This window comes from Tupaia chinensis, unplaced genomic scaffold (genome assembly GCF_000334495.1).
Source record: "Tupaia chinensis unplaced genomic scaffold, TupChi_1.0 Scaffold000668_1, whole genome shotgun sequence".
Taxonomy (NCBI): domain Eukaryota; kingdom Metazoa; phylum Chordata; class Mammalia; order Scandentia; family Tupaiidae; genus Tupaia; species Tupaia belangeri.
The window spans coordinates 21997-37445 of NW_006160190.1; the positions used below are offsets into that span (position 1 = coordinate 21997).

Genomic DNA, 15449 nt, shown 5'->3' on the forward strand with positions numbered 1-15449 from the left:
CTCCAGTCACCTCTCAGAATCGTGGGCAGGCATGCAGATTCGCCTTGTGTGTTTTAAGCCACTGGGTCCAGGACTCGAACCACAGCCTACTGTGTGGGGCTCCAGTGACCTAACCATAGCCATCTGCTGGTCCCATCATACCTACTTTTTTTGGCCAGGATAAATTCCTTGCCAGGCAGTTTAGGGGTAATGGTGGGGCGGTGACCACGGTGCCCCTTTCTGAGGCCAGACAGAGCTCCTAGGACAGGACTCGAGGAGGTCCACCCCGTCGCAGGGCAGCTGGGGGACCAATGGGGAAGGAGGGAGCATCATGTGGACCAATGGGGAAGGAGGGAGCATCACGTGGGCCAATGGGGAAGGAGGGAGCATCATGTGGACCAATGGGGAAGGAGGGAGCATTATGTGGGCCAATGGGGAAGGAGGAGGCTGGATGAGCCCACACCTGCCGCCGAGCCAGCATAGACGCGCCCTCTGTCCGCAGGATGCTGTCCAGCCTGAGCCAGTGGCTGTGGCAGGAGAAGTTCTGGCTGCCGCCCAACCACACGTGGGCCGACCTCGAGAACCGGGATGGCCTGGTCTTCGCCCAGCCGCGGGACATGCTGGCCGCCCTGCCCGTGGGGCTGCTCCTGGTGGCCATGCGCGTCACCTTCGAGAGGTGAGTGTCCTCGTGCGAGCGTCCCTGCCTGCGCCGCGCAAGGTGTGCCAGCTCGCTCCCAGCTGCCACCCGCAGTCCACTGTCCCCAAACACTGGGTGTAGCTCGGGTCTGAGTGCAGAGCCACTTCGTAAAACAGGTGGGAGACCCTGGGGACGATCGCCCTGTTCTCTGACCCAGGCCAGCCGCAGTGGCAACTGTCACTAAGTGAAGAGACACCTGGCCACTCCCCCTCTCCCTGCCCGTTGCCTCCTTAGGGCTCCTTTTTTTTTTTTTTTTTTTAAAAAAAGAATTATTCTATTTAACTTTATTATAATTATCATTATTATTTCTCAGTTTGATCAGAGAGAGACAGAGAGAGAGAAAGTGAGAAAGCAAGCCACCAGGTCCGAGACTTGAACCGTGGTTGGCCATGTGGGAGTCCAGCGCCTTTAACCACCATGCCTCTTGCCGGCCCCAAAGAGATCTTTTTCTTACAGGGCACGTGTGCTTCCCCAAAGAGATAGAGAGAGAGACAGAGAGACAGGAAGCAAGAAATGGGGTGGGGGCCGGAAGGGGGGATGGCCACACCGCAGTCCCTTCTCCATTCTCCTCTCGGGATCTTGGGCACACACGCACACACGCCCGGCGTGAGTTTAAGTCACCGGGTCTGAGACTCGAACTGCAGTCAATTCCATGGGAGTCCGGCGACGTGGCCATTACACCATCTGCTGGTCCCCACAAACTCCCTTTTAGGGCTTTACTCCATGCCAAACACGGCTCTGAGTAGTTTACTTGTCCTCACTGCGTCTATCCTTGACCAACTCGCTCGCTCGCGCTCTCTTTCTCTCTCTCTCTCTCCGGGAAGAGCACACGTGCCCTATGGCAAACTTTTACAGAAAGGGTGGGGAGATTCCCAGGTTCAGATTCCTGGCCTGCCATCCACTCCCTGTGTCACCTCAGACATGTGTCTGGCCCACCCTGAGCCTCAGTTTACCCATCGGGACAAACGGGACCACAGTAACAATTAAGCACGTCTCAGAGCATCACCCGGACTTGGCCCCGCGCTTAGCAGACAGTAAGCGCTCACTGAACGCCTGTTCGCTCTTCCCCATCATGACTAAGTCCGAAATGAGCTCTGCGGTAGGCTGCTCTGGGACTCAGTTTCCCCGAAAGAGTGGTGGGGTGATACCGGGTTCGTGAGGCTGTGCTTTGGTTCTCACTCGTGGTCTTAGGGCGCCCCCTAGTGGGCAGTCGGTGAGTGACCAGGGTCCCGCCTCCCCGTGCTAACTCCGGAGTACATGCTCCGAGCTTGGGGCCTCGAGAGAGGGCTGGACTTGTCCCTGCCCGTGGGGGTCCCCAGCTTGGTAGGTGGCAGGCCAGGACTCAGGCCACCCCGAGACACGGTTTGGGTTTGGCGAAGGAATCTGGGTACCCCAAGAATTGGCCTGCACACCCTTATCCTGTGACCAATCGGGCGTGCTTTCTTAGGGCTGCTAAGGTGCACCCCTCAGGGCGCCGGAGTGGGAGGCTGAGAGTACACGTGGGAAGTTCGAGTCCTGCCCCTTGAGCTCCCTTCCTCTTCTCAGATGGAGCAGACACACCCCAGGGGGTCTTACACAACCACGTGTGTCTGCTGCGCTCCCTTGGCCGGTAACCTGGCCCTTCTGAGCCTCAGTTTCCCCACCTATACGGGCCCCCTCCACCATCCCCCGACAATGCTGTGCCTTCCCACCTGGGCTGATGGGCTCTGTCTCCCCTGCACCCAGATTCGTCGGCATACCCCTGGGACGGTGGCTGGGGGTGCCGGATGAGACCAGGAAGCCCGTGAAGCCTAACGACACGCTGGAGAAACACTTCCTCACGGAAGGGCAGAGGCCGGACGAAGTGAGACCTTATCCCTGTCCATCAGGTCCCATCCTACCCTCCCCTGGAGATGAGGCCCCACCCCGTTAGGCCACGCCCCTTTATTGCACCCGAAGGTGAGACCCCGCCCTCTCCACTAGGGTCCGCCCTGCCCTTCCCACTTGGTGATGAGGCTCCGCCCCTCTCTACCAGGCCACACCCCTGTCCTGCCCTGGAGGCAAGGCCCCGCCCCCATCCTTCTCAGTTGGCGATGAGGCCCCACCCCTTTCACTAGGCTCCGCCCCTGCTCTTTTCCCCTGGAGACGAGGCCCCGCCCCTACCAGCCTAGGCCGATTGATTCCTGGACTAGAATAGAAAAAGCCAGTCCCTTTCATGGTCCTCCTCAGTGAGTGCCTGCCCTGAGCGGGACTTGCTCTCAGAAGGCGAAGTGTCTTGGGGGCCCCCACTCTGACGCCCCCCCACTCCCTCTCCTTAGTCGGGGCTATGCCATAGGCAGACCCAGGGCTGCAGGGGAGGGGAGAGCACAACCAAATCTCGCCTGTGCGGGGACAGGGACAAGACACCACCCCTGGCCTGTGACCCTAGCCCCCGTCACTCCTCCGCAGCCCCAGATGGCCCTCCTGGCTGCTCAGTGTGGCCTCTCGTTGCGGGCGACCCAGCGCTGGTTCCGGAGACGCCGGAACCAGGACCGGCCCTGCCTGAGCAAGAAGTTCTGTGAGGCCAGGTAAGCGCGGGGTGAGGCGGGAGGGGGCGCTGTGGGGCCGTGGGGAGGTGTCTGCTCTCCCAGCCCCCGCCTCGCGGGCTCCATCCCTGCAGCTGGCGGTTCCTGTTCTACCTGTGCACCTTCGTCGGTGGCTTCGCGGTGCTGTACCCCGTGAGTACACCTGCCTGCTGTTGGCGAGGGCACTGGGACATGGGGGTTCTGCAGTGAACAAGGCCCCCCAGGCGAGAGTGAGAGGCAAGGTGTGAGTGGGAAAAGTAGGGCCCAGCAGCTCCTGGAGGCCCAGACCCACGGGGGGTGGGGGGAGGCCGGCCCCCGCTCTCCACAGCCCAGGACCCCTGTTCCCTTGCAGGAGTCATGGCTGTGGACGCCTGTGAAGTGCTGGGAGAATTACCCGAACCAGGTGGGGGGCGGGGAGACCACGGGGCTTCAGAGGGTCAGGGCGATCAGAGTTCTCATAGCCACACACGTGAGGCCCAGACCTGGGTATCACACCACGGACTTCCCCTGCCCCGCTCTTTTTTTTTTTTTTTTTTTTTGCTTTTGCAAATGCTCATGAGAGTCAGAGAAAGGGTGAATGAGAAGTCACTTCCTGGGGGAGGAATCGTCGCAATCCTTTCATCTCCTGTCTCCTCTCAGGATTTTGATTTTGGGCATGCATGCACACATGCCGGGCATGTTTCTAAAGCCACTGGTTCTGAGACTTGAACTGTAATTTGGAGAGGTTTTTGCTATAGGGCACGTGCGCTCGCCATAAAGACACAGAGAGAGACAGAGAGACTGAAAACAAGAAATCACCCCCCAGGGGGGATGGCCACGCCACAATCCCTTCTCCTCCAGTCTCCTCCCGGGATCTTGAGTGCACACGCACACACACACACACGCAGCTGGCATGAGTTTGAAGCCACAAGGTCCAGGACTTGAACCGCAGTCAACCATGTGGGAGTCCAGTGACATAATCATGATGCCATCTGCTGGTCCCTATTTTGTTTTACTTATTATTTTAAAGGTTGCTATAGTGCCCATGTGCTCACCAGAGACAGAGAGGGCAAGTGAGAAAACAAGCCACTAGGTCCAGGATTCGAACCTCAGGGCGCTGTGTGAGAGTCCAGCACCTTAACCACCACGCCACCTGCTGGCGCCCCCTTTGGCTATCTTAATCTCCCCAGTGGAAGAGAGAGGGGCCAGGAGGCGGGAAAACCAGAGCCCTGAGCACCTCCGGGGACGGGGAGCTCACGCCTCCCTCACACACTGAGACCCGCGGATGGGAGGGCCCTGAGACCTGCCCTGCCCTCCACAGCCCCTGAAGCCGGCCCTGTACTGGTGGTACCTCCTGGAACTCAGCTTCTACAACTCCCTGCTAATCACGCTGCCCTTTGACACCAAGCGCAAGGTGAGGCCAGGCCGAGGGGCCGGCAGAGGGCTTGACGCTGGGGGAGCCGTGGCCCAGCCCCTGGATGGGGAGCTGGGTGGGGCGGAGCGGCCTTACCACCACGCTCTGAGGTCCCGGGGTGTCTCCCAGAGCAGGCTTGGAGTCCACGGGGCCCAGAGGCAATGCCGACTCCCTGGGAGAGCGCCCACTCCCAGTCCATGGGGCAGGGTCCCTGCGGCCATCGAGCCTCTGCGGGCCGTGACACGCCCTCTCCTGCAGGATTTCAAGGAGCAGGTGGTGCACCACTGCGTGACTGTCCTCCTGATCACCTTCTCCTACAGCTCGAACCTGCTGCGCATCGGCTCCCTGGTGCTGCTGCTGCACGATGCCTCCGACTACCTGCTGGAGGTGAGCCGCGCGCGCCGCCAGTCCTCCATCCGTCCCGGTGCCCGGAGAGATCAGGCCTTGTGCCTCCATCTTCCATCTCCCCCAGGACGGGAGGCCCCACTCATTGGCCTCGGTGGGAGATGAGACCCCATCCCTCTCAGCCTCCGTGGGAGATGAGGCCCTGCCCTTGGGGTCGCCTGCATGGGAGTCTGGGAGTCCAGCAACACAGCCATTATGCAAACTGCTGGTCCCTTTTGGAGAGGTTTTTGCTATAGGGTGTGTGCGCTCACCAGAAAGAGAAAAAGAGACAGAAAGCAAGAAGTTACCCCCCAGAGGGAGTGTTCATGCCACAATCCCTTCTTCTCCATTCTCCTCTTGGGATTTTGGGCATGCACGCACTCGCGCCCGGGGTGAGTTTAAGCTGCCAGATCCAGGATTTGAACTGCAGTTGACTACGTCATCCATCGATGTAACCACTACGCCCTCTGCTGGTCCCGACACCAACTCCCATTCCTAACCAGACTAGAACAGGCTGTCTGCCATCCTCCCTGGGAGACGACGCCCCGCCCCTTTCAGAGCCCCTGGGATGCAAAGCCCCGCCCCTTTCCTAGCCTCCTGGAGGGATGGGGCCTCGCCCCTCCCAGCTGCCTGGGAAATGAAACTGCAGCCACAGGGGCACACGCATGCGCGCACCCACCACCGCCTCCTCACCTTTGGGGCAACCGGGACATAAGGCCCTGGGCGGCGCTACTTGTGTGAATCGAAGCCTCCCCCTGCCTGGCCTCGGCCCTCCCCACCCTGCGCCTGTCTGAGCTCTCTCCCGTGCCCTCGCAGGCTTGTAAGATGTTCCACTACGCGCGCCTGCAGAAGGTGTGCGACGCCTTCTTCCTCGTCTTCTCCTGCGTCTTCCTTTACACCCGCCTGGTGGTCTTCCCCACCCAGTGAGTTGGCCTTCCTTGCAGAGTCAGGGTGGCAGGAGGCTCAGGGAGGTGGGAGGGCGCGTCTGTGCTCCCAGGCCCCAGAGAGCTGGAGATGGTGGCAGGGCCACCTCCAGGAGGAGGCAGGGAAGGGCGTGCCTGGCACAGGGCCCAGCATGTGCAAGGACCCAGAGGTGACAGCGGACGGGGCCCAGCCACGATGACCCAGTGTGTCTGGAACGTGGAGTGGGACAGGGGTCGGGGCACTAACTTGCTAAGGGCTCTGCCCGGTGTATATTGGTTGAGCCTCTGAGCTAGGCCGGGTGCAGGAGACAGAGCAGAGGGAAGAGGGTGAGGCCGAGGGGGGCAGGAGCAGACCGTAAACAAGGTAAGCCCAGTCAGGAGAAGACGAAGTGGGGAAGGAGCTGGAATTAAATGGGGTGCCCAGGGAATGCGTTCATACAGAGATGGGGATGGGGAGAGCGTTCCAGGCAGAGGCGCCAGCACTCGGGTGCTCAGGACGCCCCCTGGTGGCCGCGAGGAGCTCGGCTGTGGATGGTGACAGCGGGACTGTCCGGACAGTTGTGGGCTCCCTGCTGTCTTACAGAACACAGTGGATGGGAGCAGCCTAGGAGGTGGGAAAACAGGAGTGGGGGTCCCTGAAATACGAGGAGGAGGAACCTCAGGGAGAGGGGAGGGCCCACTAAGTACCTGCAGGCGGTGCGGGGTGGGGAGGGCTTGCTCTCAGGAACATTCTATCTGGGTGAGAAAGCAAGTGACCTGCTATTGGGGGTGAGGTCCTGAGAGTTTGAGGGCAGATGTGGAAGTGTGAAAGAATCCGGAATCCGGATCGGAAATGCCCCCCTGGGGTTCATGATCCTGAGCGGCCAGTGAGCCGCTGAATACGCTGACTTAAATTAAGCAGATGCCTGCCTTAAAGGCCCAGCTGCAGAACGTAGGCATCACATGGGGGCACTGGGGAGCCATAGCAGGTTCCAGAGTGAGGTAGGTCATTGCAAGTTCGAGGCTCCTAGGGGTGGGGTCTGCAGCTGCTGGTGAAGCCCCGCCCTCCCCGCCTCCTCCCTGCAGGATTCTCTACACCACATACTACGAATCCATCATCAACCACGGGCCTTTCTTCGGCTACTATTTCTTCAACACCCTCCTTCTGATGCTGCAGCTGCTGCACGTGTTCTGGTCCTGCCTCATCCTGCGCATGCTCTATAGCTTCACGAAGAAGGGCCAGGTAGGGCCGGGCCAGGGTGGGCTCGTGTGCCTCTCCCCACCCCCGCTTCCCTGCTCTGACTTTATTTCCTCCCCGTCCCCCAGATGGAGAAGGACGTTCGCAGCGATGTGGAAGAGTCGGATTCCAGCGAGGGCGAGGAGGCCCAGGGGTGCCAGCAGCTGAAGAACGGGGTAGCTGGGGGGCCGGGGGCGGCCCCCTCCAATGGCCCTCGGCGGCGGGCCAACGGGCACACGCCGGCCACATAGCCGCGCGCCCACGACCGTGGCCTGGCTGGGCTGGCGGCCCTGGGGCCAGCAACGGAGACAAGGAGGGCCCGCCCGACATGCGCCCTGCGCGGGAGGGCTGATGATCTGCCTCCAACCCCTGCCTCGGGCCCGCCGTCCCTCCTCCCCTCGGCCGCTGCGGAGAACTTGGGTCCCTGTCCCGAGACCCCAAGGGGGCCAGGCCTCTGCTCACTGCCCCGCGGCCCCAAACTCACTGCCACACCTTAGGACAGGAGCCCAACGCCGGGTCCCCTCCCCTGCCCTAGGTGCGTCCCTGACCTTCCAGCCAGCCCTGCAGAGCAGCCATCACTTCCACCCCAGGGCAGTACTGGGCCAGAGGCCAGCTGCTTAAAGACGGGCTCACAGAGAAGGCCCTGAGCTCAGAGAGGTCCCATAGAGGTCCGGAACCCAAGCAGGAGGAGCAGCTGGAGGCCATGCGGCGGCTCTGCAGCCGGACGGCCAGAACGCTGTATTCTGGTCCCACAAGAAAAAGGCTCCCGGGGGAAGGGCTTAAATTCCCGCAGGCTTTGGGTCGGCCCTGTTCAGGAACCCCAGGAGCCTGAAAGCACTGGGTGCGGGTCTGTTGACAGCCATCCCAGCTACACTGTGTGTGGGGGGCTATCAACTGGGACCACCCCTTTGGGAAGCCTCGTGCAAAACCGTTCACCTTTGATAAAAGTTGAGAAGCAACTCCGATGAAACGATGCGGTCTCGGCATGAGAAACCATCTAGCAGGACGATAATAAACAGAAAAGGATCAAACGCAAAACCCAGAACAGGGATGTGTTACCTTTGATCTGGGACAGCGGGTGGCAGTCTGCTTCTAGTATTTGTGTGTGTGTGTGTGTGTGTGTGTTTGTGTTTTAGAGGTTTTTGCTAGAGGACACATGCGCTCACCAGAGAGACAGAGACAGAAAGCGAGAAATAACCACCCCCACCCCCGGGATGGCCATGCCGCAATCCCTTCATTCTCCTCTCAGGATCTTGGGCGCACACGCACCCAGCGTGAGTTTAAGCCACTGTGTCTGGGACTCGAACCACGGTCGACTCCATGGGAGTCCAGCAACATAGCCATTACGCCAACTGCTGGCCCAAAATTATTCTTTTAAAAAAAAAATTTAAAAAGGTTAATGAGGGACCAGTAGGTGGCATGGTGGTTGGAGGAGCTGGACTCCCACATGGCCAACTGTGGTTCAAATCCCAGACCTGGTGGCTTACTTTCTCACTTTCCCGCCCCCTCTCTCTGATCAAACTGGAAAATGATAAAGTTAAATAAACATAATTCTTTTTTTTTAGAAAAAGGTTAATGGTTAATGTAACATTATGTGAATTTCCCTCGAAAAAAGAGGAATAGCAAGAGTCAAACACACACATGGCCTTGCCTTCCCCCATCTTTCCACAGCTCCCTGGGTCCCCGGCCTCCTGGACACCTTGAGCCCATTCAGAATTTACTGAGCACCCCCGAAGCTTGCACCTGCGACACCCGGAGTTTCTGTGCTTCCTCAGTGTCTGGAGGACAAGGGGGACCCCATAAGGATGGGGGGCCCTGCCCCAGGCTGGGTATTGGCGTGAGGGAGCGGAACTTCTTCAGGTCCCAGGTCCGAACCCTCAGAGCTCCCTCTCAAACCTGCGGTTTCCTGGAAGTGACCTGCAGGCCGGTCACCTGGGACGGCATGGTCAGCCTGCAGCACAGGGCAAGCCCTGCTCCCCACCGCGTGCTCGCACGTGACAGATGTCGGGCTATGACTGCCCCGCTGCACAGGTGACCAAGCCAGGCTGAGAAAACAGAGTCACCTGCTCCGTGTAGGTGGCTCGAGGGGACGGGGCACCTCCACTGCAGCTGCCTCGTCCCAGCTCACTCGTGCCCTCTGCCCTGTCTGTGATGGCTGCTCTGCCAGGAGGGCCTCCGGCTGTTCCCGTCCTCACATGGCTGCCGACCCGGCACACACCCACACGCCAGATCTGGGCTGACTCGGGAGTCAGTAAAATGCAAAAGTGATGCTTGAGGGGCCAGCAGGTGGTGTGGTGGCTAAGATACCGGACCTGGTGGCTTGCTTTCTTGCTTTCTCTCTCTCTCTCTCTCTGGTCAAATTTAAATGCATGAATGAATAAATAATATTAAATTTTTTTGGGGGGGGGAGAGCTTTTCACTGTAGGGCGCGCGCGCTGCCAGACAGACAGACAGAGACATAGAGACAGAAAGCGAGAAATCACCCCCCAGGGGGGATGGTCACGCCGCAATCCCTTCTCCATTCTCCTCTCAGGATCTTGGGCACGCACGCACACACGCCTGGCGTGAGTTTTAAGCCACCGGGTCCGGGACGCGAACCGCGGTCGACTACGTGGGAGTCCAGCGACATAGCCATTACGCTAACTGCTGGTTCCCTTAAATATTTGTTTTTTAAAAAAATGATGCTGGGGGGGGCAGCAGGTAATTAGGGCACTGGGCTCCCATATGGCCGACTGCAGTTCAAGTCCCAAACCTGGCGACTTGCTTTCTCACTCTCCCTCTCTGGTGAGTGCACACGCCCTACGGCAAATTAAAATAATCTTGCAGGTGGCATGATGTTTACATCACTGGATACCACATAGTCGACCACGGTTTGAGTCCTGGACCCAGTGGTTTAAAATTCATGCTGGAGTCGCGTGCGTATGTGCCCAAGGTTCTGAGAGAAGAATGGAGAAGGGATCGTGGCATGGCTGTTCCCCCCCACCAGGGGGAGGGGGAGGTCTTGCTTTCTGTCTCTCCAGCGAGCACATGTGCCCTGTTGCAAAAATCTCACCCCCCTCCAAAACAAAGAAAAAAAGCAATGCTGGTTGGTACTTCTGCTTTGCACTTTGGGGAGCCCTCTGCCACCAAGGAAGGGGTCAGGGGACCCTGCTTGGGAGGCCTCATGGAGAGGCCCTACTGTCCCAGCCATCCACCCTGGTGGCGGCCACCACCACGTGGGGCACAGATCCGCCAGCGAGCCCTGCTGAGCCACCCGGCCATGGTGGCTCTGCTCCTCTAAGAACTGAGAACCCAAACAGGCTCCAGGTTGGAGAGGACCTTTGGTGGCACCCGGTGGCAGTCTCTCGGCCCACACATGCCTGAGCAGAGATTCAGACAATACCTAAAAGAAAAAATCCTACTTCATTCCTAACTCCCTAGCAACCGCAAGAAGCCCTCCACGGCTCCGTTCCGCGGCAGGATGTCTCTGCCCAGCACAGGACGCAGAGTGGGGCCACGCTGAAAGGCCCCGTTCCTGTCTGCTGAGAGGAGGGGGGATCTTGTACCCAGGAGGCCCTGCCTCGGGCCGAGTCCCCCCACCCTAACTGCAGCCTCGACCACAACGCTGTCCCAAGGCCAAGACTCCGAAACCCCCCTCATTCACCTTCCCGTGGGGGGGTGTCCCAACACCAAACCTCTCCTGCTCCGGGAACCTTGTCCCCCCCTCTTCACCTGCATCCCAAGGACCAACTCACTGCCTGCCAGCCATCGGAGCCTGAGACCCTGGGAAGTCCCTTCCGTCCCCTCCATGCTGGGCCGCCCAGGGCCATGTGGTGGTCAACGTAGCTCCAAGCAGTTGACTACAGGGGAGTCCAACAACACAGCCATTACACCAACTGCTGGCCCAAGGGGGTGCTTCCTTCTTGCACACATACGTGCCCACACACCCTCTCTCATGAGCGACATAAATAAACCTAAATAACAGAGCAGAGTGGAAGCAAGCCCCATGCTGGGACACCCAGCCTCCACCTCACCATCTCAGACGCCGTGATGGGTGGGGATCCCCCCACCTGGGGAACAGGGAGGTGCCGCCTGAGTGTGCCTCTTCCAAGAAGCCAGCTGTGAGAGCAGACCGCCTCACCACCCCAGTCCCACTGTTCCCTACCTCCAGGAGACAAGAGGCAGAGTGGCTGAGGGGACGCCCAGGACTGGGTCTGAGTCCCACCCTCTCTGGGCTGCAGCAGAGCCCCCAGGCTGCCCAGACTGAGAGACACAGAGGCCCGGGGCGAGCGGACGTGGGACAGCTTTAATCTCCACCCTCAGGAGAAAGCAGCAGGAGGACGTGGGACAGCTTTAATCTCCACCCTCAGAAGAAAGCAGGAGTGTGTGGGCGTGGGGCCGTCCTGCCCCGCAGCAGTCTGGGGCCAGCCCTTCGGTTCCGGCTGTGGTGTGTCACTCCCTCCAAGCTCCCCATGTCCAGGCGGTGCACCCAGGGGCCCCCAACCCCTGGAGCCATGTCTGCAGGAGCTTGGGTTCAAAGTTCCACATGGCTAGAAAACCCTGAGTCTCAGGTCCCGTGGGCCAGAGCCGCCTTCACGTCCCCAGCGCCGTCCTCTCCAGCCTAGCTGTACTGGGGACCGCGGTGACATGGTGGCATACGCTGGTCCTCAGAGCAGCGAGGTCTTGCGTTCTGACAGCAGCAGGGACTCCTTCACCGCCACCAGCAGCCCCAGTGGGGCCAGACGCCCCTGGGCTCGGAGCCGCCACAGCACGAGGAGGGTCGCGACCGCGACCAGGCTGGCACTCAGCACCGCTGTGGAGGGACGGACAGGACAGTGGGACGCTGTGGGAGCCTGGCTATGGTCTAAAAGCATCCCCCACAAATCCACGTGATGACGTTGGCCCGAGACGGGGCTTAGGGGGCGGGAACTAAGTCTCGCTTCAGCAGCGCCAATGGCAGTGCCTGAACTGTAGGGTGGGAAGCCACGTGGCCAGCCCGGGTCTGGAACCCGAGTCAACGTGAAACACGCCAGGGACAGGCATGCCAAGGACCCTGTCTGGAGGGCTGGGGGAAGCGGAGGGGGATCTCAGCCAGAGGAGACCCTGCTGAGGGTGCCTGTCTCTTTCCTGCACACACTTAGGAGTGAAGTAAATAGGGGCCGACAGGTGGTGTAGTAGATAAGGGTGCTGGATTCCCACATGGTCGACCATGGTTCAAGTCCCAGACCTGGCGGCTTGTTTTCTCACTTTCCCTGTCTCTCTCTCTCTGGTTAAATTAAAAAATAATACTAACAAATGGAATTAAATAAATAAGTCTTTGGAAAAGAAAAGAAAAAAAAGTGAAATAAATAAACTTAAGAATAAAAAAGGATGTGCCAGGTGTGTGTCCATGCGTGCCCCAAATCCCGACAGGATGAAGAAATGGAGAAGGGATTGTGGCATGACCATGCCCCATGAGGGAGTGTTTTCTCCCTCTCCCTCTTCTCTCTGTCTCTGTCTCTGTCCCTCTCTGGGGAGCACATATATTCTCTGGCCATTAGAAAAGAAAGGTGAGAACTTAATCTGACAATGGGATTAAGAGGTGGGGCCAGCAGGTGGCGTGCTGGGTAAGGTGCTGGACTCCCGCGTGGCGGACTGCAGTTTGAGTCCCGGAACTGGGGAACTGCTCTCTCACTTTCCCTCTTTCTCTCTCTGGTGAATGCACATGCCCTATAGCAAATCAATAATAATGATAACAATAGAGTTAAAATAATAATTCTTTGAAAAAAAAAAGGGGGGGGGCAGCAAGTGGCTTAGGGGTTAAGGCACTGGACTCACACATGGCCAGCCACATTTCAAGTCCCGGACCTGGCAGCTTGAAAGTCTTGCCAGGCACATGTGTGTGCATGCCCAAAATCCCAGGAGGAGAAAGAAGAAGGGATTGTGACATGGCCGTTCCCCCGGGGGGTGATTTCTCACTTTCCCTCTCAGTATGTTGTCTCTCCAACAAGTGCACGCACCCTATGGCAAAAACCTAAAAACAATAACAACAATAATAATAATAATAATAAAAACATAGGGCCTTTGAGAGGTGATTAGGATTAAGGTCATCGGAGTGGGGTTCCCATGATTACCCTGCTGGGATGACGTAGACAGAAAATGAGACAGAGACGAGTTCTGCTCAAGCTCCTGGCCTCTCCCGATAAGACACACTCCACCACGTTACCCGAGGCAGCCCCGTGACCTTACGGTCTCCAAAACAGTGAGCTGAGTAAACCTCGGCTCTTCCTAAACTACCCAGATGCAGGCAAGCAAGTGCCCTGCTCCCAGGGCTCAGAGCCTGGCAGGGGAGGGAGGGGAGGGGAGGGGAGGGGAGGGGAGGGTCAGTCATCTTACCAGCAGCTACGATACCACCATAGGCACTTAATTTTCTAGACTGGTCCCCAATAGAGAAGGCTGTAGCATTCCCAGGGGAGGTGACATTCTCCAGGGACACGGGGGTCTCTGTGGTTGTGGTGTTCCCACCCTGGACCGTCACGTCGGTTCCTGCAACGACCCAGACATTCAGTAGCTGGGGAGCGGGGCACGCAGGGCACAGGGGATGCACCAGGGGCCCCCATGGCTCATCCTCCACCACAGACTGGCCGGAGCTGGTGATAACCGGTTCCACCATACTTCTCGCTACCCCCACGGGGACACAGGCATTGCAGAGCACGAGTCCACGCCCCCAGTCTGTCCGCAGTGGCAGGTGTCCGGGTCTAACCACCAGTGCCCCTCACCCCTACGGGTAGGCTCAGGTCCCAGGGCACGCACCACAGCCAAGCTCATCACTGGCGTCGGGACAGTCCCGGTGGCCGTCACAGCGCCAGGTGTGCGGGATGCAGGCATCACCCAGCGCGCAGTGCAGCTCCCCTGGCGGGCAGGACCGGTGGCTGCAGTTGTGACGGTCCCCGCTGGCTCCTCCCGGGCAATCGCTGAGACTGTCGCAGGAGCAGGGGAGGCCAGTGGATGGTGGGCACTGCCCGTTCTGGGCACACGGCTCGATCCCTGGGGCACAGGTCGGTCAGGTTCCAAGCGCTCACGCAAGACGACTCACCCGTTCCCCTCACCCAGCTCCCTGCAAGCCCGGCTTTCTAAGAATGTCTGAATATGCAAAGTTTGTCTAAAAGCTCCGCCCCTGCTCCTGGTGGCCCCACCTTCCACAGGCTGGCCTCCCTGCAAGCGCCTCCCCCAACACTCGACCAGTCCGATCATTTTACAAGCTCACCTTAGACTCCACTTTAACCTCAGATCCAGCCCCGCCCATCCCTGTGACCGGCCCCCTTCCAAGCCCCGCCCATGTACCTGGCCCCAGGCTTCCAACCTTCCCTCCCGAGGCCCCGCCCCAAGCTCCGCCCCCGGGCGTGGCCACTCACGGCACTCCTCCTCATCGCTGCCGTCAGCGCAATCCCAGTCACTGTCGCACCGCCAGGTCAGGGGCACACAGAAGCCACTGGTGCGGCACTGGAAGTCGGTGGGCGGGCACGAGCCAGGGCCTGGGCCTGCAAGATGCATGCACGTGAGGCCTGGACGGCCCGAGTCTGGACCCTGCTCCAAGAGCATGATGATCCCAGGCTGTATGGACCGCCAGGAGACCAGCCGGGACCTAGGGCACCAGAACTCCATTGACAGCGGTCCCTTGGTGAGCTACTATGTGAGTCCAGAGCCCGGCTTTGCCACATCCGTACCCAGATCCCTGCTCCACAGGAGAGGACACTAAGGAAGGGAGCTACAGGACCCACATCGCCCAGCGGTTAAGGGAGTCAGATGCCACTTGGCTGTCCCAGGTTCGAATCCAGCCCAGACAACTTGAAAGGTGGCCACCCCCACTCACCCCCAGCTTTTCTGTCTCGCTCTGGCAATGAACATGGCCCATAGCTCTGTCAAAAACAAAAACAGGGACTGGCAGGTGGTGAGATAGACAACGGCCCTGGATTCCCACATGGTCGACCACGGTTCAAGTCCTGGATCTGGCGGCTTCCTTTCTCATTTTCCCGCCCTCTCTCTGTCCCTCTCTAGTCAAGTTAAAAATAATAACAGTAAGTATAAATAAAAAAATAATTCTTTAAAGAAAAGAAAAAACTGGCACATTTGAAATGGTGGAGAAGGGAATGAGGAGTGACCATGTCTAGCTGGAGGCTGTTTTCTCTCTCTCTTCCCCTCTGGTGAGTGGAAAAAAAAACAAAAAAAAGAGGGTACAGAGATAACGGCAGACTCAGGGTTCAAACCCATGTCTCGACGATCCCAGAGTCTTATGTTTTGGCCACAGGGCACATGTACTTGCCAGAAAGAGGGAAAGTGAGAAATCTTCCCCCGG

The 15449-nt window shown here is 59.0% G+C and overlaps 2 protein-coding genes across 2 annotated transcripts in view; one reads left to right on the top strand and one right to left on the bottom strand.

Moving 5' to 3' along the window:
- The first annotated feature begins 481 nt into the window (after window positions 1–481).
- Window positions 482–8177, top strand: CERS4 (ceramide synthase 4). Its single transcript, XM_006159931.2, has 10 exons — window positions 482–655; window positions 2402–2519; window positions 3104–3222; window positions 3315–3372; window positions 3572–3622; window positions 4520–4612; window positions 4871–4999; window positions 5813–5919; window positions 6985–7141; window positions 7225–8177. Exons 1-10 carry the CDS (start codon window positions 483–485, stop codon window positions 7384–7386), a joined length of 1167 nt encoding a protein of 388 aa, XP_006159993.1. The 5' UTR covers window position 482; the 3' UTR covers window positions 7387–8177.
- A 3281-nt stretch (window positions 8178–11458) lies between these two features.
- CD320 (CD320 molecule) overlaps window positions 11459–15449 on the bottom strand; it is a 15983-nt gene continuing 11992 nt past the window's right edge. Inside the window, exons 2-5 of the mRNA XM_006159932.3 lie at window positions 14509–14634; window positions 13907–14140; window positions 13490–13639; window positions 11459–11927 (exon numbers count right to left, since the gene is read on the bottom strand). Of these exons, the coding sequence (XP_006159994.1) occupies window positions 11782–11927; window positions 13490–13639; window positions 13907–14140; window positions 14509–14634 (656 nt within the window). The 3' untranslated portion in view covers window positions 11459–11781. The remainder of the gene's footprint in view (window positions 11928–13489; window positions 13640–13906; window positions 14141–14508; window positions 14635–15449) is intronic.

What these genes read in the sequence shown, in the direction of transcription:
- CERS4 (XM_006159931.2), top strand. Translation starts at nt 483, where the DNA reads ATGCTGTCCAGCCTGAGCCAGTGGCTGTGGCAGGAGAAGTTCTGGCTG. An exon ending in ATGCGCGTCACCTTCGAGAG is followed by an intron (nt 656 to 2,401) that starts GTGAGTGTCCTC and finishes CCCTGCACCCAG; the next exon opens with ATTCGTCGGCATACCCCTGG. An exon ending in AAGAAGTTCTGTGAGGCCAG is followed by an intron (nt 3,223 to 3,314) that starts GTAAGCGCGGGG and finishes CCATCCCTGCAG; the next exon opens with CTGGCGGTTCCTGTTCTACC.